Source organism: Thalassophryne amazonica, chromosome 8, assembly GCF_902500255.1.
Source record: "Thalassophryne amazonica chromosome 8, fThaAma1.1, whole genome shotgun sequence".
Taxonomy (NCBI): Eukaryota; Metazoa; Chordata; class Actinopteri; order Batrachoidiformes; family Batrachoididae; genus Thalassophryne; species Thalassophryne amazonica.
The window spans coordinates 96847264-96873594 of NC_047110.1; the positions used below are offsets into that span (position 1 = coordinate 96847264).

A 26331-nucleotide genomic window follows, 5' to 3' on the forward strand; every position below is an offset into this window, starting at 1 on the left:
TAGAGTTTTCACATTGGATTGAGGTTTTCTTCAAATTTGAGCTTGCTCAAGTTTTCGTTCCAAATGATCTCCCAGGTAATCACCTGCTGAAATAATAGCTGGCAATATATGCATAGAGACTGTCACACAGTCATTAGTCATCCCATTTCACAGAGAAATAATTAGTCAGCTGAGGATGATTAAAAAAAAGTCATAAATCACATTTACCTCACCATTAAAGTTCAACAGCTCACATTTCTAACCTGTATGTTATCAGAGATGTCTTCAGTGAGAGCTACGTGCAGTACAACAAGGGGTTCTCCTGGCATGGCTGCATGGGTAAAGGCATAACAGCGGCGGTACGGCCCAACTCTGCGCTTCAGATCTGTCCAATTTCTTATAGGATGCACTGCCTCATACCTGGCAACACATTAACAGTAAGTGATGCATTTCTCTGGTGTCATGGTACAAATTATATATGTGTAAACAGACATGACTTACTGACTGATTTTCTGCAGGATGTCACAGGGGGACTGCCACGTGATTCTCTCCAGTTGGAGCAGACCTACTGAGAACCACTCAGACAGTAAACTCTTCAGCGTGACATTCAAGTCCTGGAGATACAGAGTGAAAACTGAAAACAAACCCCCATGTCCAATTGCAACTTAAAAAAAAAAATCATTTTTTTTTATCATGTTATGTTACATATTTGATCCATGATGCAATGCAATCGGCGGGCGCACTGCAAGAACTATTAAAATATGACAGGGGACAAAAGAGCACAAATGTAAAAGTGACAAATCACAGCCCTTTGCGGTGTCTGCCATTTAGCAGGTATGCATCAGGCTACGGGGAGGGTATATATATATATATATATATATATATATATATATATATATATATATATATATAAAATAGAGGATTGCATTTACTTTCCCAAATTTCCTTTTCCACTGAAGCCACACTGACAATGCCACTTGTCAGCTGTGACTGCAGATGTATTTTTTTTAACAGCCCATTGAATCACTCTACCATTAATACTGTGTGTGTGTGTGTATATACAGTGCATCCGGTAAGTATTCACTGTGCTTTATTTTTTTCACATTTTGTTATGGTACCTCATTTTCCCCTCAAAATTCTTCTCACAACAAATTATTTTTGTTAATTTATTAAGAACAAGAGCAATCAGAGGTTTCTGACATCCGCCAATCTGGATTCAGATCACCTCCAAAGTTTAATGGAACCTTCCGTGCCCCAATATCTATCTGTGGTGAAAATTTGGTGAGAATCTGTGAAGTAGTTCTGACGTAATCCTTCAAATTGTATATAAAGTGAACTCTTGATCCAGAATCCGGCTTCGGATCCAGATCACCTCCAAAACTTAATGGAGTCTTCCATGACATAATGCTTATCTGTGTTGAAAATTCCGTCAAAATCTGTGCAGTCGTTTCGACACGATCCTGCTAACAGACAGACAGACAAATAAATAAACGCAGATGATTTATGTTCTTGGCAGATGTAATAAAAAACTAAGAAAGCACTCGTACGTAAGTATTCACACCCTTTGCTCAAAACTTTGTTGATGCACCTTTGGCAGCAATTACAGCCTCAGGTCTTCTTGAATATGATGCCACAAGCTTGGTGCACCTATCTTTCGGCAGTTTTCCTCATTCCTGTTTGCAGCACCTCTCAAGCTCAATCAGGTTGGATGAGGAGTGTCAGTGCACAGCCATTTTCAGATTTCAGAGATGTTCAATCAAATTCAGGTCTGGGCTCTGGCTGGGTCACTCAAGGACATTCACAGAGTTGTCCTGAAGCCACTCCTTTGATATCTTGGCTGTGTGCTTAGGGTCATTGTCCTGCTGAAAGATGAACAGTTGTCCCAGTCTGAGGTCAAGAGCACTCTGGAGAAGGTTTTCATCCAGGATGTCTCTTGCTGCATTTATCTTTCCCTCAAGCCTGACTAGTCTCTCAGTTCCTGCTGCTGAAAAACATCCCCACAGCATGATGCTGCCACCACCCACCATGCATCACTGTAGGGATGGTGCCTGGTTTACTCCAAACATGACGCCTGGCATTCCTGCAAAAGAGTTCAATCTTTGCCTCATCAAACCAGAGTTTTGTTCCTCATGGTCTGAGAATCCTTCAGGTGCCTTTTGGCAAACTCCAGGTGGGCTGCCATGTGCCTTTTACAAAGGAGTAGCTTCCGTCTGGTCACTCTACCATACAGGCTCGACTGGTGGATTGCTGCAGAGATGGTTGTCCTTCTGGAAGGTTCTCCTCTCTCCACAGAGGAATGCTGGAGCTCCAACAGAGTGACCATCAGATTCTTGGTCACCTCCCTGACTAAGGCCCTTCTCCCCGATCGCTCAGTTTGGACAGGCAGCCAGCTCCAGGAAGAGTCCTGATGGATCGCAACTTCTTCCATTTACAGATGATGGAAGCCACTGTGCTCATTGGGACCTTCAACAGAAATGCTTCTGTACCCTTCCCCAGATTTGTGCCTCCAGACAATCCTGTCTCTGAGGTCTACAGACAATTACTTTGACTTCATGCTTGGTTTGTGCTCTTGACATACACTCTCAACTGTGGGACCTTTTATGTAGACAGGTGTGTGTCTTTCCAAATCATGTCCAATCAACTGAATTTACCCCAGGTGGACTCCAATTAAGCTGTAGGAACATCTCAAGGATGATCAGTGGAAACAGGATGCACCAGAGCTCAATTTTGAGCTTCATGGCAAAGGCTGTGAATACTTACGTACGTGTGATTTCTTAGTTTTTATTATTATTATTATTATTAATGAATTTATAAAAATATATATAAAAAAACTTTTTTCACATTGTCATTATAGAGTACTGTGTATAGAATTTTGAGGGGAAAAAATAATTTCATCCATTTTGGAATAAGGCTGTAACGTAACAACATGTGGGAAACGTGAAGTGTTGCGAATACTTTCCGGATGCACGCGCGCACACACACACACACACACAAGCAGTATTAATGATCGAGCGAGTCACTGGCCGATTAAAAAAAAATAAAAAATACACATCTGCAGTCACATCTGATAAGTGGGGTTGCTAATGTGGCTTTGGTGGAATGATGCTCCAACTTGCCCTCGTGTCAGTTTATCTGCAGATGGGTGCCTCAAAACATTGGGAATGGGTGTTTTGAAACAGTGGCTCTGACATTACTGACAGAAAACGGTATGACAAAGACAATGCAGACAGTAGCAGTACTAAATAAATGTACATGTCCAGTTTGTGTCTCATTTCTTATTATTAAGACGTATTTTATAGTAAATACTTTACAGACCTTGGGGCCCATTGGCCCTGGGACAACAGGTGAGTGTAACCTGCAACAAAACCTACTAAATTTTAGGGCTCACCAGCGGAAGAGCCAGAACATTTAATTTAAATTATTTATTGTTGCAAGTTGGAACAAAAGCTGTTTCAGTACAATAAGTAACATTACACTCTGAGGAAACTCCTCATAAATGGGCAGTGCCAGGAATTTTTCTTATTTATATACATTTGCTAAAATATGAAATGTTACTCAGACTCTGGTGTGTAAACACATCCACAAATGCGAAAAAAAAAATCTGTATGTGTGTATCCGTGTGTCTGTGAAAATCGGGCCACTCGATTGGATGTGTTCTTACACGTGACTTTTGCTACAGTTCTGCTGTGTTTGATCTGTAAATGCGTGCAACGATTTGTGTATGTGTGGAGACTTGTCTGTGTGCCACCACCAGAGGGCGCAAGCACCAATGACATCGCTCATCGCTGTTGTTTTAAGCCTGGCTGGTCCCTCGATGAGATCAAAATACACATTTGCAAATACTTTCCCTACAATAACGGTCCCATAAATGTCCAAAAGACAAATGTCAGGCTGGAAAAGACGAGACAATTTTCCAAGTCAACAATGCAACAATGTGTCGTATGGTGGACACACAGCATAAAAAACACACAGCTTTGTTTCCGCCCCTGAAACCATCCACCAATCACAGACAGGGACTCACAGTTTAATTTGCATGCAGTATCTATGAATTAACAGTTATCGGAGCCAAAACCTCATTCGTTTCATTAAATGCAGATTGCATTACATTTGCAAATACTTTTGCTACAATAATGGCCCCATAGCTGTGCATCAATTAAATATAATTGATTGATTGAGTTTATTTTGTAAAAGCAAAATAAACATATATGCAATTTGCATATAATGAAATGAATGAGGTTTTATATGTGTGTTTCCAGCATAAATGACACACTGTTGCATCGGTGACTTGGAAAACTGTCTCGTCTTTTACAGCCCGACATTTGTCTTTTGGACATTTATGGGGCCATTACTGTAGGAAAAGTATTTGCAAATGTGTATTTTGATCTCTTCGAGGGAACAGCCAGGCTTAAAACGGCAGCAATGACAGATGTCTTTGGTGCTTGCGCCCTCTGGAGGAAGCACACAGGCAAGTCTCCACACACACACACACACACACATCGCTGCACGCACTTACAGATCTAACGCGGCAGAACTGTTGCAAAAGTCACATGTAAGAACACATCCAATCGAGTGGCCCGATTTTCACAGAAACACGGATACACACACAGATTTTTTTACGCATTTGTGGATGTGTTTACACACACACACACACACACACACATAGATCAAAATATGCACACACATATTGCTATACTCATTTGTGGATGTGTTTACACACACACACAGATCAAAATACGCATTTGCAAATACTTTTGCTCCAAAAATGGCCCCATACACCCCAACACTGGTGTGTTTGTGAATGTGAGGCATGACTGGAAAGTGCTTTGAGCTTCTGATTCAGATGGAAAAGTGCAGTTTAATGCAGTTAATTTCCCCCCTAGTGGTTGACAGTGCGTTTTGGCCTCGATATACATCCTAACTACCCCATTACTAAAAGGCTCGGAACATATTCTTCGGAATCCCATGACCGAATTCATAATGAAAACTCACAAGTTCTCTCTTCCTGACTGAGTGCGAAGACACCAAAGAAGTCCATCGATAGTCAGGGAGCAATTCCCCACTGTGTAGACTGTGTGTTCTCCTGGGTGTCTGCATGGTGTCTGGATGTTTTCACATTATGAGCAGTGATTTGTCTGAGTTTACAGTCGAGGTAGAGGAGGCACTTCAATAAACAACTTGCCATTTCAAAGCAGGCCTGACCTCCTGCAAAGGTCAGACTTCATTTAAAGCAAATCTCTAGCAAAACACACAAGCACAGAGTGTACACGCACACAGACTTTATATTGGCTGTTTGCTTGGATGACTTTAGTTTAGGCTTACCTTAATGGCACCTTGTCAGTCATAATCACAGTTAATACAATGAAAAAAGGAAAACAAACAAACCCTAAACTCAAAGTCATAAGCCACAGGGAAAAACTCTACCAACATAATAAGCAAAACTAACTATATTTGAAACTTTTCTCCACATATGACATTCAAACTCTGAATTATCTATACATTAAAAGCGAAGTGGCCTCTGTGTATGTGTGCAAGTGCGTGCTTGCTTGCGTGTAACTTCGATCACATGGAGAAACTGGAGACAGCTGACATTTGCCGTTTGGTATGATTATACATTTTGGGCAAGGATGAATGCTGTGAAAATGGAAAGTTGATAGGATTAATATTTTTGTTGAAATTAGGGATATTAGGTAACAACGGTGAACAATGGACGTTGAGATCACCATTAAAATTCACCACAAAATTGTGAAAAAAATTGAGGAAAATAAACCTTTTGCATGCATAGAAGTAGTCTTGGCTATTTCACTTCAACGCTTAAAAAAATGCGAGCAAAAACAAAAGTGTTGCTTTCAGACTTTTCTGTCAAGTACACAGCAAAATCACCAGTGTAAAATTAACACTGACCATGTTAAATTAACACTGACAGTGTCTATATATCCTCACTGACCCAATGTGGACCCAGATAAACAGTGTTAATTTAACACTGGTGATTTTGCTGTGTATACTGTACTTGTGTTCCTAAAACAACACAAAGTGCTTGCAGTGAAAAAACATTGATGCACAACCCTCCCAGTCCAACATTTCCATAAAGAACACAACTTGACAGCACCGTCAACGTGGTAGGTGTATGATTTAATGGTAAATGGAATGTAATTATATAGCGCTTTTCCATCTGCATCAGCTGCTCAAAGTGCTTTACATTTATGCCTCACATTCACCCATTCATACAAACACACTCGCAAACCGATGCCATGCAAGGCACTGACTACACACTGGAAGCAACTTGGGATTAAGGACCTTGCCCAAAGGCCCTTAGTGATTTTCCAGTCAGGCTGGGGTTTGAACCGAGGATCCTCTGGTCTCAAGCCCAACACTTAACCACTAGACCATCACCTCCCCACTCTAATCCTATGCAGTAACGAGGGACTGCTGCTGTGAGCTGGTACAACTTGATATTACACACAGTACAGAACAGTCTAATATGTAAAATCAACTAAAATCAACTGACCAATCACTGACTGTGCCAACACACTACACTGGAGGTGTGCCATGACTTTTTCTCCAGTAGGCTGCATGCCACACGGCAGCCTAGCAGTCTGTGCATGGGGCAAAAATAACCTCACTGCTATTTTTGTGACTTCCCAGGGAGGTTAAAGAAGTCCCTGATAAAGTGCATAACACTAATTTGCTTGTACACCTTTCATTCATTCTCTCTATGAACATGCAACTGTTAAAAAAAAAAGAAAGAAAGAAAGAAAAGCTGAAAAGCCTGGAGGTAAGACTGAGGAGAAATCTCAAAAATCAATTCCCCAGCAAAGAGAATGCAATCTTGCAGAGAATTTAAAGTGACACTGTTGTAAGAAGCACAATTATGGCAGCCTGATGGGATTCCAAACTTTGATTACTTTGGTCATTTTTTTAAATCTTCACCTCAATGAATCTGCACTGCCTTGATTATCTGCAACATTGTTGATTGCCAGTTTTCCCTCTTCTGCTTTGCACATACAGTCAATACAGATAAAACCTTTATATTTACAGTATTTTTCTCCTTTTTTACATCAATCAATTTGGGCAACAGGATGTGCAGCACATCTCATAAGGCCTGGTTTACAGAGGTCATGGGAATTTAAATTACCTTTTAGTAGGGTTGAAATACACTGACAGATTTTAGGAAGAGCTACAACACAGCTGAAGCAATTCACTAAATTACTGAGTCATCAGAAAAAAATAATAATTCAGTTTGATAATTGGAAAAATATGGACTTTTGCATCTTTCTGTTGCAAAATGCAACCCCAACACAGTATTGATGAAAAACATGATGTGTCTTCTTCATGATGTGTCATTTTTGCACAAGATACTTCCAGCAGTTAAATCTGTGCTGCAAGATGATCTCCACTAACAAGGAGAGAAGAAAATATGTAACACACATGCAGATCTGAGAGGTCAGATTATCCTGCAACATCAAACCCTACATAAACTGTTTCCACCGTCTATAAGGTCATGTGGGAAGCAGCTGGGGAAGAAAAACTAGGACAGAGGTCACAGTGCCACACAAACTAAGGCAACACATGGGGCGAGACCTCAGCCTCAACATCAAAACTCAGAATATTCTCCACTGCTCTGGCTGTGTAGTGGTTCACAGTGCCACAGGAACTAGAAGAGCACTCAGATCACCAGTAATTTGTATACTAGTACATACAGACACAGTCTGTGCACTGACTGCAGCCTTTAGATATGAAACTCATAATTACCTCCACCAACGAAGTTGGAGGTGGTTATGGTTTCACCCCTTTGTTTGTCTGCCTGTTTGTGAACAGCCTGTAGCCCACAATTTTTTATATATCGTTATGAAATTTTTACTGAAGATTCAAAAATCTCTATCTTTAACATTGAATGAATTTTCAAAAATTCATAACTGTCAAAAAAGCTCAAATTGTTTTCATATTTGACAGCATTGTGTAGGATGGTATCCTTTATTGACTGACAAAGTTTGATCCAGATTATACATTTTGTGGCCATTTAAATTTAACATTGAAAACCCCATTTAATGTATATTTTACATTATATCTTATTCAAACGTGTTGCAATCACTCTCATATTTGAAAGTGAGGTGCAGACTGACACTCACTATCACTTGACAAAGTTTCATCTGGTTCTGATCTGGATTATGGATTCTGTGGACATTTGAATTTAATACTGAAAAGCTCATTTGCTATACATTTTGCATTATATTGCGATCAAAAGTGCCTCAGTCACTCTCATTTGTGACAATAAAGTGCAAACTGGCACTCTCAATGAATAGACTAACTTTGATCCGCATCTGATCCGTATTGCACATTTAGCATATATTTGAGTTTAACATTGAAAAGCTCTTTTGATCTATATTTTGTATTATATTTTAGCTTGTGAAAAGCCACTTCTAACAGGACTTTGACCTTGAAAATTTTCTCCAAGGTAAAAATTTGCGGAATTGGAAACTACTGTTGGCCCACATATGAGCGTAGTACTCTAGTTTGATGGATCTACACTGTGGCCCACCCAGCAGATGCCAGTATTCATCAGGTCTACTTTTTGATACAGGCTCCAGGATAATGATCTGGAACAGACTTTGAAATGTTACTGAACAACATTTTGAATTTGTCATCATTAATTTGCATTATTGATGAAACGTTCTGGTATCATTCCCAACTGCATGTTCTATCCATTCCATAATTACGGTTTTACTTTCCTGTTCTTTTGTATAGTTCAAAGTGTAGCGTATTTCACTCCGCATGTGGTAGCTTGAAACTACAGTGCACAGGATTTACTACCATCTAGTGGTGACGCTGCAGACTGCATTAACTCAATGCCCGTCAGGATTTTGCTTCCCTTCAAATTTCTCTTCCTTGGTGGTGGGCACTCATGCTCGCTCGTCTTCTCTTATGATAAGCTATACAGGGTTCTCAAACTTGTTAGTTTGCTCTAGCAACCAATGTACTTGGAAGAAACCACTGATTCCACTTATTTTTTTCTTCAGTCTTCCAGCCAAGCTGCAAAATGCAAAAGGTGGAGAAAGTATGTCTCTTATAGGCTACTGTATTAACATGATGGTGAAACATAGAGGCCTCCATGAATATGAAGGAGTAATTCTATGCTTATGAAAATACATTAAATTACTGTTGCAGGTAATTTATACACTGATTAACACATGGTTATAAATGCTAGTTAACACCCATAAATCCTTCACACTATAGTATTAAGTTGTTCCCTGACCACAGCGTGTGATGCACAGTATTAATCAGATGTCTGACAAAACACATGCAAGTACCACAACTGTTGGTAATTTTCCACAATCCATCCATCAACCACCCAGCAGGTGGCAGGTATATCTATGGGATGTGACATAGGCCAGACAAAGTTGCTTTTTCGATTGATCTGGTTCATAAAAAATCATCACAAACTAATGAGCTCATCCTCATTATGTTTCTCTGATGTGGAAAGATGCAACATACTAGCTTTTATTATATAATGGCTGAGTTGATCCTTGTCATGTGATTGGTGCTTTGTATACCACGTGACATGGATTATTTGTCCCATTTGTGTTGCGTTGCATTTAGCGTGCAAATATGGTTCCATTTACTGTGGAAATTTGGTTCCATACTTTTTGTACCATTGCACACTGCGAACCCTGCCCATGCACACACTATGGGGGCAGCATTTAGCTAAACATACCAGAGTTTGTTTTGCTGATGATTTGAACGAGCTAACTGACGGTGCTAACACACACACACACACACACACACACACACACACACACACACACACACACACACACACACACACCAAAACAACTCCACTCTGTCATAAGCCGTCTGGAATGAAGAGCTGTTAGGATGAAAAGCTGGACTAATTTCTGATGCGATTTTTCACTGGACTGAGGAAGTACACAGTCGTTTTTTTTTTTCTTTTTTTTGGAAGTATCATGGACTGTTTTTCCAAGTTGACTGAGAACAATTTTGGACTCCTATTTAAAGTTCGTGTTGGACTGTTGATGTCAAAGCACCATTGGAACACCAAAACGCAAGTCCCTTTCTGTTGATTATAAATTAATAAAATATTAAATGACAAGGATTATTTTAGCCATTATATAAAAGAAATAATGAATGTTTTATACTCTTTCAATGGAATGAATATCCATCTTTCACCTCATGAAATACTTATAAACTCATAAACATTCAATATTTGTATATTGTTTTTGAGTTATTGTCCACCCAATCTTGCTGGGATGGACTGGACTAACCCACTCACAGTTTTGCTGTACAAGTTCTGCTCCCTGCACAAGGGAGGGGAAATATAATAAAAATGAAATGTAATGCAATGCTAAAATACCTTCGGCCGTATGAGCATAAAAATAGGAAACAGAATGTGACCTTTTGACCTCTTAAAATAAGTCAAGATTAGCCATCTTCGAACTTGTCCGAGGTCTGTGTCCCAGGAATGCTCCCTGTAAATTTGAAGGCCCTGGCAGTAATAGGACTGGAGTTATGCTGAACACAGACAGATGGACGGACTAATGGACACAATTTTGGCCTCTGGTAATTAAAAAAAAAAAAGTTTTTTTTAAAAATATATCAGCCTAAAAAAAGTACTGTAAATCTTCTAAGGCAGGTTTAAAAGTTGCAATCAAGTTTCAATACATTCTTGCATAACTGCTGACTAAACACATACTAAACGCGATTTGTCATGTTGACTCATGCCAGCACCCGTAGAAAAACGTAAACAAGCTTCTTCTTCTTCTTCTTTTATTACCCTGATGTGCGTGCTTTCGCTGGTTTTGGATGATATAATGTCAAGCACATCGGCTCGGAGGTCCACCAGAAACTTCACTCCGCCCTGCACCCTGCTGATGTGGCTCAGTAAGTGTTTGTAGCGTGGAGTCAAACTGTACCGCAGCCTGTCTTCCACCTGCAGAACGGTGGCCACGTCCCTGTGCTGAGCGTCCAGCAGCTTCCCAGCCAGCTCCGAAACCACTTTATGTTCAACTCCGTACTCCTGGGAGAGTTTGCTCAGGAAGCCGAGCTTCTGCTCCTGGTCCAGGCTGCCGTAGAACCGCATGAAGTCCGCGGTGTTGGCCTCAGGAGGAGGCGCCGTTTTTTCTCTCGTTTCGTACGAGGGGAAGAGTCCAGCAGCTCGCGTCAGGATGTCCTCCATGACCGGGGAAGAAGAGTAGCAGCGGAAGTCCACAACACCTCGGTGTCGCCAGCAGCGCCTCACACTGCCACCAAAAACCCAGAGAAGAGGACGGGAGATCATAATCATCACCGGGAGCTCCGCTGATGGGGGGGATCTGGAAAGCGAAAAGTCAACAGAGCAGAATCACTTCCGGTTTTCTTAAAGACACAGTGCGCCTCATTCTGCTGCTTCGATTTGACTCGTGAAGCAGATAACTACCACAATCCTTCAGATGGTGATGCAAGCACAAATACACCGTAGACATTACTCTTTTAAATTAATTAATTAAATTTAAAAAAAAAATTGAATACTTTTGACAGTCTTGAATGCTCCAAAGTAAAGGTCAAATAAGGACATTGTATTCTGTGACATGTGACATACGTTACCCCGTAACTTGAAAACCAAGCATGATGCATGGTCCAAATTATTCCTTTTTAAAACTCTGTCAACTCATAATTTAACTTTTGACCTTTGTACAAACTGAAAATGACCTTTGTCACCATTCTTGTTGTTTTTATTCCAAAACTCAACAGAATTCAGTCATAAATGATACCTTTTTGGAATCTTTATGATCAGCAAAATAATATGGTATATTTTTCAATATGATTGGAGCATCTTTTCATTTTGAACCCTGTGGAATTCTTCAAGTGGCCCCTACTTGACCGCTGATTGAAAATTCAAGTGGCCAATCGGGTTTTTCAAAAGAGGAATGTCTAAGGAGTATTTGTGCCAAATTTGATGCTTGTATCAGCATTTGCAGGATTCCGCTCTAAATATTCTCTTATCTGCTGCAATAATATATCTGTGGGTTTATATTCTACTAGCTGAGTTACCCATTCCACGTATGGGTAACAGAGATGAATTTTAGCCATGTTATTGTGTATTTCATGTCACTTTAGTTAAGGTGTAGTAAGTTGCACTGCATTGTGCGTATGTTGTCATTAATTTTCATACAGCAATTTGTGACATTCATCACACTCAAGTGAATGATGAAAAAAGATTATAGTATGTCATATCACAGCAATGCTGGAGGATATATAATGTTCTTAGTGTCTCTGCAGATGTTTCCCCAGCTCTTTTACATTTCATCCATTTATCACTTGGGGTTTTACGACCTAATGGCCCCTGCTTCTTGGGAGGCATATCGACAGTCTGCATGCTGTACACAGCAGGTACATTTTAAGTCAAAAAACGCACACCTTAACTCGCATGCAGTGTGCACTGGCCCATTTGGATTCTAATTAAAGTCCACCCTCACCAGCTGCTACTACATAGTAAGTAAGGTGTGATGCTTACTACCTGACCTGAGTACCACGTGAACGATGAAAATAAGGGCTCCAGTGAGCGATTCGTGATCTAATATACGAGGTCTATTAGAAAAGTATCCGCCCTTATTATTTTTTTCAAAAACCATATGGATTTGAATCACGTGTGATTACATCAGACATGCTTGAACCCTCGTGGGCATGCAAGAGTTTTTTCACGCCTGTTGGTTACGTCATTCGCCTGTGGGCAGTCTTTGAGTGAGGAGTCGCCCACCCTCTCGTCGTTTTTTCATTGTTTAGGAATGGCTCAGAGACTGCTGCTTTGTTTGATAAAAATTTTTTCAAAAACTGTAAGGCACAACTGAGTGGACACCATTCGATAAATTCATCTGGTTTTCGGTAAAAATTTTAACGGCTGATGAGAGATTTTGGTCTGGTAGTGTCGCTTTAAGGACGGCCCACAGTGCCTGACGGCGATCTGCGCTTCGAGGCGGCAGCGTCTCGCCGTTTCAAGTTGAAAACTTCCACATTTCAGGCTCTGTTGACCCAGTAAGTCGTCAGAGAACAGAGAACTTTCAGAAGAAGTCGGCATGAGGAGTTTATTCGGACATTCCATTGTTAACGGACATTTTGTAATGAAAGAACGTGCGGGCAGAGTCGCATGTCGGGCCGCACCCGACCGCGGGGGGTCGCGACAGGAAGAACAACTCCGTTGGAAACCTTAACGGGCAAGTTGGAACATGCCCAAGCTGTTAAACAATTTCTCAGTTACTCACTTGTTGAAAGCCATCAAAAGCCGCCTGAATTTTACAAATGGTTTTCAACACGGAGGTGTTTTTCCTGTCGTGGCGCACACAGATTTACCGAGTTGTCACGGAAACGACTCGACGAATTTGCGCGCACGTCTTTCATTACAAAATGTCCTTAAACAGTGGAATGTCCGCATAAAGTCCTCATGCCGCCTCTTCTGAATCTTCTCTGTTCTCTCACGACGTCCTGGGTGAATTAAGCCTTAAATTAGGATGTTTTCAGGTCGAAACAGGCCGACGACGGCGCCTGGAAGTGCTGCACGACGTCCCGGTCTGTGGGAAGTCCTTACAGCGACAGAAACACCCCATAATCTCTCATCAGCCGTTAAACTTTTCACAGAAAACCAGCTTAATTTCTCGAATAGTGTCCACTCGGATATTCCTCACAGGTGCAGAAAAAATGTTGATAAAGCAACGCATGCCGTCTCGAGCAGCGTGTGAAACAAAGGAATTCAGCTGAGAGGGCGGGACCACATCTCACTCAAGGCCTGCCCACAGGGAAATGACGTCACCGACGCGTGAAAAAACTCACGCATGCGCACGAGGGTTCAAGCATGATTGGTGTAATCGCATGTCATTCAAATCCATATAGTTAAAAAAAAAATAAAAGTGTCGGTTTTGTTGTGGCTGGCGTGCCTGGCTGGTTTTTGTTTGTCTTCTGTTTCTGTCTTTTGGTTTTCCTTCCAGGTGGCGCGCGTTTAGGACTGAGTGACTGTGTGGCTGATTTATCAGGACCTCACCCTGATCACCTGAGGCTGATCACGTGCAGCTCGTCAGGACTTACAGCTGTGGTGCATCTACACGGATTGGAGCATGGTGGCATTTAAGTCTGGAGTACACAGTGTGTATTTGCCAGAGACTCGACCTTGTGACCAGACGGGTGAGATCGTCGTCTTGAGAGCCATCTCATCATCAGTGGATGCTGAGAACGTCCAGGTTTGATGCATAGTCTGTGAAAGAGGAGGGGGTGAGGTCTCAAGCTCGTCAGCACACTTCCTGAGGTACGTTATGTTTTGTGACTAACATTTGTACAGTCAGTAAATGTGGTGTCCCTCACACCTTATTATATTGAGCTGTATGTTAGTCGTTTAATCAGCTTCCACTGCAGTGGAGTTTGTGAACAGGGTGTTCCATGCCTGCAGGGTGAGAAGCTGATTAGTAATTAAGCCAGGAAGTGCTTGCTGTTTGTACACCTTTGAGCGTTCTCTCTGTGTGTGGAGTGTGAACTCACATGATGATTTCTTCATTCACAGACTCGGTTTGTCGCGGCCACCTGGGGGGTGTCGGCAGGGTCCTTGGGTCCGAACTGTTTCTGGCTCCGGACCGTTAGTGCTGCTGGGAGCACACCGCAATTACCACCTCGCAGACCGCGCGCTTATTTGTTTGTATATTTATCACATCACTGTTATGTTTATTAAACTCAGTTATCCTTTGTACCGTGCTCTGCTTATTTTATACTGGGTCCTTCAAACGCTGGTCGGTTCTCCGGGCTGCGTCCGACACATAACAGGTTTATTGTCTAATAGACCTCGTATAAGGCTGACGGTGTGTGTATATGTGTGTTCATGCATGTGCACTTTCATCCTAAGGGCTCCAGTGACCTCCCCCCTAAAACATGTATGTAGAAGTGGATTTGGCCAGTTTTGGTTATTAGAACCAAGAGGGATTCGGGTTTCATATGGGCCTTGCATGCCCGGTCTCGAGTAAGGTGGTGGGCACCCCCTCTATGCCCATGGGAAACCAATGAGGTTGGGACTTGCAAGGATGGAGTCTGCTCTTCGCCATGCCCACATCGCTTTTTTTTTTAGAAAAAGTGTTTGTTTCTTTGTTCTGGGTTTGTTCACTGGTGGATCTCCGGTGTGTGTGAAGCCTGTGGAAGCATAGGCCTGTTTCTCACTGTGATTTTTAATCAATTTAATCTGAGAAATACTTTGTCTTTGAGTCTTGTTTGGAACAGTATAATAAAAAGGACCGGGGTAAACTTATCAGATCCAATCCAAAATTGTTCTCAGTCAACTTGCAAAAAACTGTCAGACAGTTCAAAAACAATCCTGATGATGTAGTATGTATCTGACGCCGTGCATTGACTTTTTCGTGTACAGAGTGCCGTCTACTTTCCTCAGTCCAGCGAAAAATTGCGACAGAAATTTGTCAAGCTCTTCATCCAACAGTAGTTCTACTTCAGCTGGAGACGTCCCAGCAAATACTGCAAATGCCTCCAGATGGCTTACAGCATACTAATAATAAGCTTGTTCAAATCGTTGTCTGTCACAAAACAAACTCCACCATGTGTTTTAAGCTAAGCACGGTCGCCGCTAGCGTGAGCGCACCTTATTAGTTGTCCAAGCCGATAAATTCTCAATGATTGTAAAATGGGGAAAGATCGTGTGTATTTATGTAATCCAAGTCTGCTTTTCACCACGCTGCTCCAAGTCTTTTCAAGATTGCTGATATGTCTTTTGGACAGATAATTGCGCTCAGTCCATAGGTGAGGACTTGTCTCACTGCTGCATTCCATACATAGGCAAGCATGCTAACATCAGCATTTCTGTTGCTAAAACCTACAGCCTGAAATGAGAAGAAGGCATGCCTGCATGCAACTATCCTGCCCTGCACGTGGGCATGTCGATCATTACGAGACAGTAATGATCTCAGTAGTCTCAGTACTAGACACTGTCTACCTCCATTGGGCTGTGTGTCATTAAGTATCCACATAGGCTTCACTTGAATGTGACACATTCACTCTGGAAGGGACTGAACCTCAGTCCGTGTGCATACCTGTGACAATCGTCTATCATTCTCTGCAGGCCAGTGACTGTCAAGTTTGCTGATAACACATCATCCGCATAGCAGAACACACTGAAGTTTACCTCATTAATACATATACCATTATGGGAATCGTCTAAAGTTGATATCATTTTTTGATAAAGAATGTTAAATAGGAAGGGAGATGTGAGTCCATCTTGCCTAGTTCCTTTTGATATGCAAATATAACTGAGTGCATTTCCTCACTTTATGTGCACACACATACACAAATGTATGTATGTATGTATATATATATATATATATATATATATATATATATATACACACACACATAAACTGCAGCAATTGAAACTCAATCACATTTTTAATTCTGCACCTGGCAAGGTGTATCATTGCTCTTTAAAAGCAACCGAACACCACAGTTATTACAACTACCATAGTAGATATAACCCAAACATTTTTTCCTGCTAATACTTTAAAGTATTAATTATTTGTCACTGTTCCATAGAGTTTGAATCTGGAATTTGACCTGAATAAAGAGCAAGGGTAGCTCTCTGTGTTGTAACTTCCCACAAACTGGAACAATCATTTCAGCAGATTATACAGGTGCAACATCTGGCGTCTCTGTCCAGAACAGCGCAATCCAATAAACAGCTATAAGATACTGGGCAGACCTCAGACTCACAGGCCTCTGGTAGAGGACCCAAGTTTCAGGGAGACACATGCCACAACTACCACAGTTTAAGTAAGCCCCATCACTACTTGTTTTCACTCGGGGTCGCCACATCATATCCAAGTGGATCTGCATGCTGATTTAACAGACGTTTTATGCCAGATGCCCTTTCTGACGCAACTCCACATTACATGGAGTAGAAATGTGGCAGGGGTTTGAACCGGGAACCTTCCGCATTGAAACCAAGTGCACCAACCACTTGTCCATCACCCCTGCTATCACCACTACCCAGTATATTCTGGAATTGGACATGGACCAAATCAGAACTCTCCTACTGTGCAAGACTTCCAGAACTGCACAACACCATATTGTTTAAATTTTCAAAGATTTTATACATTTCATAAAATTTAACCCATAACTACAATCACTGCCTTAACGTCTCTCAATTTTGAGTTTTTGAAGTTTCCAAACAAATAAAAATAAATGTTGAAAATTATATTTGACGATCATCACATTTAATCTGATGACAAAACACGTCGTAACTGCACAACTGGCATGTCTGTGGGTAAAAATGTTTGTGCTGAATGTAGTCATTTTTCCATAGACTTTAGACATAAGCAGTTGAAATATAACACTTAGAAGCCAGGAACAAAAATTGTGTTACATAGTGTAGTTAACTCAAATTAAAGGCTTTTTTTGTTGTTTCATTTATTGTTCCCTTCTTTCATAGTTATTGGAAACCCATCTCACAGAATGTTTAGAACGCCAAAAGTACGCTGTGTCCACGTTGTTATTTTTGTTAAAAACAAAAAATACATCACCTTACCTGGCAACTCCCGGCGTTTGTCAACCAATCAGAGTGCAGCTGGCACAGACGCGGACCAACTTAGTGTTAGTCCCGTTTCTGCCCGGCAACAAAATTTGCATTTTACGCGATAAACTCATTATTTTATGACATCAGTGGTGAGCGTGATACATTTACGACTTATATTACAAGTTGTGTAATCAAGTTAACTTTTATGTGTTCATTACGGGATATTTATTTAAATTAACGACTTCATGTGTGATTGGTTTGCTCCCCATTTGGCTAAAGCTAGCGTTAAGTTGCTAAGACAAATTTCATAATTGCTAATACTTACATATTTAGCATTTAACCAGTTAATTTTCACCGTGCTTTGCAAAGGTGAATGTGAGAAATGGGCAAAGAGAAGGAGCCCAAAGGAGACAAGAAAGCTAAGCACAAGTCCAAAAAAGGGGAAAAGTCCGGAGACCGTGAATGCAGCAACGCTGAAGGGGACAACGCTGCGTTCAAAAACAGGTGAAGTGTACGAAAAAAAGGATTGCGAATGAAACGATTGAGAACATTAACCATGAAGAATTACGTAGCCTGATGTATAATTTGCATGCATAAATCCTTGTCATAAATGGGTAGACTAGGTCGTTATTGATAAATGAACGTGAGCATACTGCAGCAGACTGCTCATCACATGGTGTTGACAAAAGTAAACTCTAATATGGAATTGTTCTTTAAAAATGTGATAATCTGCTTTTTGACTGATTACCTCTACCAACTGACAGTGGAATTTATGTGATCATCCTGTCAGTTTGTGGAAGATAAAATGCAAAAAGCATTGGGAACATTATAACAAAATGATTGGAAGAGGTTGCTGGGTCAAAGAACTGATTCTTTTTCAGTTCCCTTATCAGTTTCTAATCAATATTGTGAGTGGAAAACTGAAGGATGACAGCGGTCTTCAGCATCATTGCAGCTTTTTCCCCTGTTTCCTGGACGCAACATTTGGCATCATTACGTTACATCTGAAAGTATGACATATGAGCCTGTATTGCGGAAGGGGGTAAAACATGCCACCGTTGATAAGAGGATGTGATGATGTCATACTTAGCAGTGCATCTAAAAAAATACCATGAAAAAGTTTCATTTTTACCAGGTATTGCACAAAGTGATAATTTTATATATTCTACACTCATTACAAAATGTTTCCACGTTTTTTTTATTTTAACTTTGATATATCAAAATTTAGGTGTCTCACAATATTAGAATATTTCATAACATCCATCCAAAAAAGGATTTGTAATACAGAAATGTGGAATGTCTCAAAAGTGTTTATTTCTGCACTCAACACTTGGCTGCAGCACTTTATGAATGAATTCCAGCATCATTGCGGAGTGGCTTGGAGGCAGTCAGCTTGTGGAGCTGCTGTGGTGTTACAGAAGCCCAGATTGCTTTGATGACGGCCTTCATTTCATCCGTATTGTTGGGTCTGTTCTCTCTGTTCTTCCTGTTGACAATATTGTCTATGAGCCCAATCAAGTAGAGCAATACCATGGTCAGCAAATCGGTTTCTAGGAGGTTTGACACTGTGGGCAGGTGGCAAATCCTGCTAGAGAAGGAAATCAGCATCTCCATAAAGCTTGTCAGCAGATGGAAGCATGAAGTGCTCAAAAATATTCTGGTAGATGGCTATGCTGACTTTTTGACATGACAAAAACATACAACTCCCATCCAGAGATGGGAGTTGTATTTGTGTTGGTGACCCTCCTATCCTGTGCACCAACAGCAATTGTTGTATATTCGTCCGTGAATTGTTCTGTGAATTGTTTCTGTAATTTATGTTTAGCATGGCCCAAGCAGAGGGTCACCCCTTTGAGTCTGATCTGCTTGATGTTTCTTCCTCAGAGGGAGTTTTTCCTTACCACTGTTGCTCTGGGGGTTGGTAAGGTTAGACCTTACATGTGTGAAGCGCCTTGAGGCAACTCTGTTGTGATTTGGCGTGATATAAAGGAAATAAATTGAAATTGAATTGAAATTGAAATAAAACACAGTGGGCCAACACCAGCAGATGGCATGGCACCTCAAGTCATCACTGAGTAGGGGTGGGTATTGATAAGATTTTATCGATATTGATGCCATTATGGATTCTGCTTATTGATCCGATTCCTTATCAATTCCCTTATCAATAAAGCTTGTGAATTTTCTGTGTACTAAAAGTAGGCTTTACAGGTTTTCTATGTCACTGACATTTTATTGAGTCTTAAAGTAAATAAATATGAAATTGGTCACTGGATCCTTGATCTGGATATAAATAAACTCTACATGGTGGATCCTTGATCTCTGGACATAAATAGAAATAAACAAAATCTGTAGTTTTTGTCTAAAGCATTCAATTTCAGACATTAATGGCATAAATGTCACTCCATAGCCTCTGAGCTGAGCTGCATGTCAGCATCAGTGTAATTCATAAAGAACACAGGACGTCTCATTTTGGGTGGGGGGGGAACCTTTTGTTCGATTCTAGTTTATTGTTTGTATTACATTGTTTGGAAAGAGGTGTCATTTGATTTAAAACAGTGATTCGCTTTGAAGTTATTAATTCCGGCTGGACTCTAACTTGACTCAGCAGAGAGGGGTGCAGCGTTTGGAGCTGTGCAAATGGAACAGGGGACGATTCTCGTTTCCTGCCTGCAACAAGACAAGACTCCCAGTTAGTGACTTTAATACGCACAAAAGTGACTCATGATTGACCTCTTTAAATGGCTTTGAGAGGAGTTAAGAAGCGGACTTGCCGCTTCTGAAAAGCAGTGAAGCAGAGAACCAACAAAGCAGCGGGTCGGAGCACTGCTTTGTTGGTTCAACCTTCAAAGTGGAGCCGTTACAGAAGTGGTTGATTACAGACCCGCTGCAGGGTCTGCAATCAACGTAGAGATGGTCATTTTACCAACAAACACCCTCAAAAACAACGGCCGCTCTGAAGGACCGATAAGGAAATCGTTAAGCAAAAAATGGCGGTGGATCAAATAATTTCTTAATGATTCTCAAAAAGAACCGGTCCTTGATACCCAACCATATCCCTGAGTATAGAAATGTCACACTGGACTTCAAGCAACATAGATTCTGTTCCTCTCCATTCTTCCTCGATGCTCTGGGAATTTGATTTCCAAATGAAATGAAAAATTTACTCTCATCTGAAATGAGGACTTTGGACTATTGAGCAATGGTCAAGTTCTTTTTCTCCTTAGCCCAGTTAAGACACTTCTGACATTGTTTCTAGTTCAGGAGTAGCTTGACACTAGGAATGTGACACTTATAGCCTATTTCCTGGGCGCATGCATTGTGATTCTTAATGCACTGCAGATTTCTCATCAGGATTTTTTTCATAGCATAGGGGGAAACCTAGCAGGGCATAGCCGCGCAACGAGCGTTGCAGGAGCGAGTATTGTAGGAGGGTCCGGGGGCATCCCCCAATAACATGTTGAAATTTGTAACCCTTTAAAACAGTGTTTCCTGCATTTTTAGGGCCACTTTGTGTTGCTAGGTGGGACATTAAATATAATCTGTCCATTAAAAAAGGAAAAAAAAATAGAGAAGCCCCCCCATGCTGGTTAAATCACAACATAGAGGCCCAAATCACAGCATAGGGGCCCCCAATGCGCATATGCACTGGTGAGAACCCTGCACTGACTCCAGCCTCAGTCCACTCCTTGTGAGCCTCCTCTAAGTTCTTGAATCACCTTTGCTTGGTGTTCTTCTCAAGGCTGAGGTCATTCCTGTTGCTTGTGCATCTTTTCCTACAACATTTTTCCCTTCTTGTCAACTTTCCATGAATATGGCTTGATACAGTAATGACCTTTGCTGTTTGCCCTCATTTTGGAGGAAGTTAGTCAATTATTTATCTGTATAGCACAAATAACAACAAAGTTGCCCCAAGGTGATTCACATGGGTAAAGACTTTTTTGTTTTGTTTTTAGATAGATAGATAGATAGTTTTTATTGTCATTGTCATTACGAGATTTCCGTACTCACATTCCACATACAAACAGCAATTAATCTACAATTATTACTTGTTTACCGTAATAATGGCACACATCAGAATTAGGACAACACATATACATTTGACATTGTTTATGTGCACTAAACTTGAAACAGTCCGTTTTCCAATTTAGGAGGAGTGTGTTTGTAGCCGCTGCAACTGTCAAGTCGCGCCACCTGCCAGCTTGGGAAGAACGGGGCCCTGCTGCAGGGGGGGAGGGGCAGGAAGAGAGGTAAAAGGAGAAACTGGAGCATGCTTCAGTCCATGTGTAAGTCAGTTATTGTCTTTGTGGGTTGAGATAAGAATGCCGCCGTCTTGCCAATTTTCCGGTAGATCAGGGCAGCACATAAGCCAAAAAGTTCCAGCCCTGCTGCCATGAGACCAAAAATGAATAAATCCTCAACATCCTCAACGGAGAAAGGCGCCAAGCATGCCACATGCCAGGAATTCCAGGAGTTGAAGACATAGCCCACGTGATACGTTCCATCTGGGCAGGTAGGATCCCCCGGTCCTGACCTTCTTGTAGAAAAAATGGTGTCAATAGCGTTCAGAGACCAGCTGATCAATTCCATGGTTAATCCAATAGTAGTCCAATAGATCCAGAATCCAGTATAGTTTTTGAGGAATTCACAGCCTGGTGAAGTAGGGACTTGAAGGTTAAAAGCAGAGAGATAAGGGAGAGTGGAGGAGATGCGACCGCCCTCGTCGGAGTCCCAATTTTTCAATTTTTAATTTATTTTCATTTATATAGCGCCAAATCACAACAGAGTTGCCTCAAAGTGCTTCACACAGGTAAGGTCTAACCTTACCAACCCCCAGAGCAACAGTGGTAAGGAAAAACTCCCTCTGAGGAAGAAACCTCAAGCAGACCAGACTCAAAGGGGTGACCCTCTGCTTGGGCCATGCTACAAAACATAAATTACAGAACAATTCACAGAACAATTCACGGACGAATATACAAGAAATGCTATTGGGGCACAGGACAGGAGGATCGCCAACACGAACACAACTCCCATCTCTGGATGGGAGCTGCACCTTCCAAGTTGAAGCTGTAGGCTGTAATTATCAAAATAAAAAAAATGCTTGGAAATATTTTTAGTTTCTATGTAATTAGTCAAGAATTTATTTTCACTTTCTGAAATATCTGTCGAAAAAGTTTTCATCATATTAAAATTTTTGAGATGCACTTGTATGACTCTCGTGGTGGACAGAAATAATTGGAACGACTTCTCAGATTCCCATCCCTCGAAGTGACGAGGGTAGACAGGACTACAGATGAGCATATCCGAGGCAAAGGTATTGGTCACGGTCCCATGGTGGTCACGGCATCCCGTGCAGAGGAGGGACATGGGATATATTGGGAGAATGATGCTGAGGATGGAGCCACCATGCAGGAGGAGAAAAGGGAAGTCAACAAGGGAGATTATGGATGTAATAATGGAGGACATGCAGCTGGAGGGTGTGTCAGAAGAAGATGCAAAGGACGGGGTGTGAGATGGCGATGGATGCTATCTACTATGGTAACTCCTAGTTGGTGTAGCAGAATGAAGGTGTTTTTACAAAAAATATTCAACAGCATGTTAAGGAAAACGACCCTTAGTGTTGCAACCACAGCAAACATTATTTGTCTTCTGCTAAAGAGTGTTCAAAAAGAAGAGTGAGTGAGAAAATGCTACGGTGGCTGAGTGGCCCGTTGGATTTGACTGCATACATTTATTACTGAGTACAGTGGGTACTCCATCTTCATATGAATATATTAATTTACCTTGATATGTGGTGCGTTTATTACCATGCATACTCGTATGTGAGCAGACAAATGAATGCAGAGTGATCTGTCATTGGCTAGTGTAATTGATGAGAGGAGAGAAATAAATAGACACCTGTAAGCGCTACTGGCAGGAGTGCAGGCGGCTCTTGGTGACAGCTACCCTTGTGTTATTTCACGGGGCGCTGGCTGAATTGCTGATTTAAGGATTAACTTTTCTTTAGCAACACGACTCCTGGAACTAATTTTTCTGAGTGCCTGCTGCTTTCACGCTTGTATTCTCCCCGATTGATGTTCAAAATGGTGACGCACGTGGACAGTGTGTGATTTTCTTCCCTCCCACCCATATCTCAAAAAAAAAAAAAAAAACATACGTGGGGTATATTTGCCACTCAGCGTCACGGTATGTGGAGCTCTGACGGGTGAAAAGGCCAAGCTGAGATGAAACATGTTCAGAGTTGTAGAGTTTTCCTCAGAGACGCTGCTTGTGGCAGTGTGATTGCTTTGGTTTGTATCTTTGACTAGAATGCTTCTAAGCAGGTGGAGACACGAATCTGCATAATATTCTCTCACTGAAAGGATACTCTTGACATGAGTGCAGCTCAACTTGTCTCTTATGTGTCACAGTGAAAAAGAAGTCACTTGAAGTTGGGGTTTTCTTTGCATTTCTGCTATATGTTACCAGCTGTTCAGCTGAAATGCTGCAGTGATAAAGCATTCCACTTCTCATTTATTTAATCTTTCCCATCCATGTCCCATATCGTGATTTTCCAACAAACAGCACAAAGCGGACTAAATCTACAGAACGGACAGAAAATGGAATGGTTCAGAAGAAGGTAAGTCAGCTTTTTCTCCCTCCTCTACTACTGTAATGTACAGGGAGGGTTAATTTTTGATCAGATTAATTTTTGGTCCATCAGCTGTTTGGACCACAATGTGCAGTCAGGTCCTTAAAGCTGTACAGCCTTTCAGCTTTCACAAAATGGGCAAAATTTGGTTTAGACTGAAATCCAAGCATTATAATGTAGGTTTATTTAAATTTTCTGCAAAATTATAGCTTATTTTAATGAAGAGAACATATTTATCTGGGGGGAATTCCTTAAGGAATATTTTATTTTGCTTTTAAGGCAGTCTGCAGGAGGATGTGGATGTGCGCATACATGATTTTTTTTTTTAATGACCAGGCAGTTACCTTTGACCTTGCATGATGTGTGTACATGGGGCATGCACACTAACATCCGTAAAACATCTTGTAAATCACTTCAGAAGTGTTCTCTTGTTACGAAAAGTGTTTATAGATTTAAAAGTGTTTATTTATCGCTAATGTTTACAAGATATATGAGAAACATGTTAGACTTGCACAGAAATATGCTGTTTTGGAGCATTTTATACCATGTTGAAATAATGTATTTGAGAGAGCTGCCAACAGATGTCACTGTGCGTCTGTACTCTGATTGGATGTCACCATGTGCTTCCCAGCATCCCTCGCACGAGTCAGGGGAAGCCCCCGTGTGATCTGTAATATTGCTACCATTGTGGTGATATTTAGAGCCCCAAAAAAAATTTTTGTCACTCTCCAAATACTTAAAGCTTACGTCATTTAAAATTTTTTAAATTTTCTTTGGCACCACTAGAACTTTATTTATTAGCCTTTAAATAGGGGGTTCAATTCTGTTTCAAACAATCTTTGAGTCCATATAAAAAGGGAAGATATCACAAGTTGTTCATCAAAGTTCTTGCATGCTCACTTAGTTTGTTATAACTGCCTACTCCAGACAGATTTCCCGTATAATACCATGCTGTTTGTATTTCTTAATGATTGATGTCAGTGAAGCTCAAGACACATTCAGTGACTTGGAAATGCTCATGTATTCATCCCCTTACTTGTCAGAAGTAAACTACGAATAAGTTATGGTTTGTATTTACAGTAATCCTTATATTTAGTTTGTTCATTTAAGTTGCCTGATGGCCTAAATAGGACTGACTACTTATTCTGAAAATGGAGGGACTTTGTATGTTTTAATTCCTTAATGAAGTGTTTTTGAGGAACACCTTGAAATAAAGCTGACAGTTGGCACTGATTGTATTAATACAACTCTGTTGTTGTGGTGTACAGATGCAAAGTTATAAAAACTGTCACTGTCCAAATATTTATATTATATTTTTTAACAGCTTTCACATGAAGTCGCAGAAAGACTTCCTAATGTACAAATGTGAACACAGTCACATTGCTTCATGTATATGTGTAGCGTGTTTCACTGAACTTTAATGCATGTTTTTCTTTCAGGTCAAACCACCTGAAACAAAGACGAAGGTGCTGGAGTGCACCAATGGCGTCAGGTAGGACAGTGATTAATACTTTACTGCATCTTCTTAAAGGCCTTCATAATAAGCTGGCACGAATTTTTTGGAGAGTTATGCCAAAAATCTTATCCCCCCGCATCCTCCCTTCGGAGGTGATGAAAATTAATTCTTTTGTTTTGATGTTCAACGGACCTGGACGAAAGCCATTCTCATTTTATGCAGTGTGTTAAGATGTTGCACAGAAAATGAATTTTGCCCGGCACTGACTTCAAATATCAGTGATTTGTCAGGAAAGTAATAAATGAGATTGCACGGTTTGAGTAGTTGGATGTTGGATGAAAGGGTGTGGTGGTGGTGATGTGTGTTGGGGGGTGGGGGCTGTCATCCCAGCTTTTGAATTTGTCTCACAGCAGTATTTCTATAGAGTTTTTAATGGATTATTTCAAAGACATAGACATAGCCAACCCAATACAAGCTGCATTTCAAAGGTGATGTCAGTGTAAAAAAAAAAAAACCTCCACAGCTTTCTAGATTTTGGCTTTTCATCTTTCCCTTTTGAGTTTTTCCCCCCTTCAGAAAAGCTCACATTTAGAATGTGCTGGTTGTGTGGGGTTCATGCAGGGAGGAAAGTTAAGACCACACCGTGGTGATCGGGAAAAACATAAGGCTATTAGAACCACAGACCATAAATGTCAGTGGATGCAATGACCCACCTTGCCTTTGTATAGCGTT

The 26331-nt window shown here is 40.9% G+C and overlaps 2 protein-coding genes across 2 annotated transcripts in view; one reads left to right on the forward strand and one right to left on the reverse strand.

The window, feature by feature from the left end:
- Nucleotides 1–11440, reverse strand: part of mlycd (malonyl-CoA decarboxylase) — a 23598-nt gene extending 12158 nt beyond the window's left edge. Inside the window, exons 1-3 of the mRNA XM_034177028.1 lie at nt 10766–11440; nt 481–593; nt 243–399 (exon numbers count right to left, since the gene is read on the reverse strand). Of these exons, the coding sequence (XP_034032919.1) occupies nt 243–399; nt 481–593; nt 10766–11275 (780 nt within the window). The 5' untranslated portion in view covers nt 11276–11440. The remainder of the gene's footprint in view (nt 1–242; nt 400–480; nt 594–10765) is intronic.
- A 6248-nt stretch (nt 11441–17688) lies between these two features.
- The window catches only part of zgc:173742 (DNA topoisomerase I, mitochondrial), a 78791-nt gene continuing 70148 nt past the window's right edge, over nt 17689–26331 (forward strand). Inside the window, exons 1-3 of the mRNA XM_034177027.1 lie at nt 17689–18019; nt 24077–24131; nt 25583–25635. Coding sequence (XP_034032918.1) covers nt 17898–18019; nt 24077–24131; nt 25583–25635 — 230 coding nt within the window. The 5' untranslated portion in view covers nt 17689–17897. The remainder of the gene's footprint in view (nt 18020–24076; nt 24132–25582; nt 25636–26331) is intronic.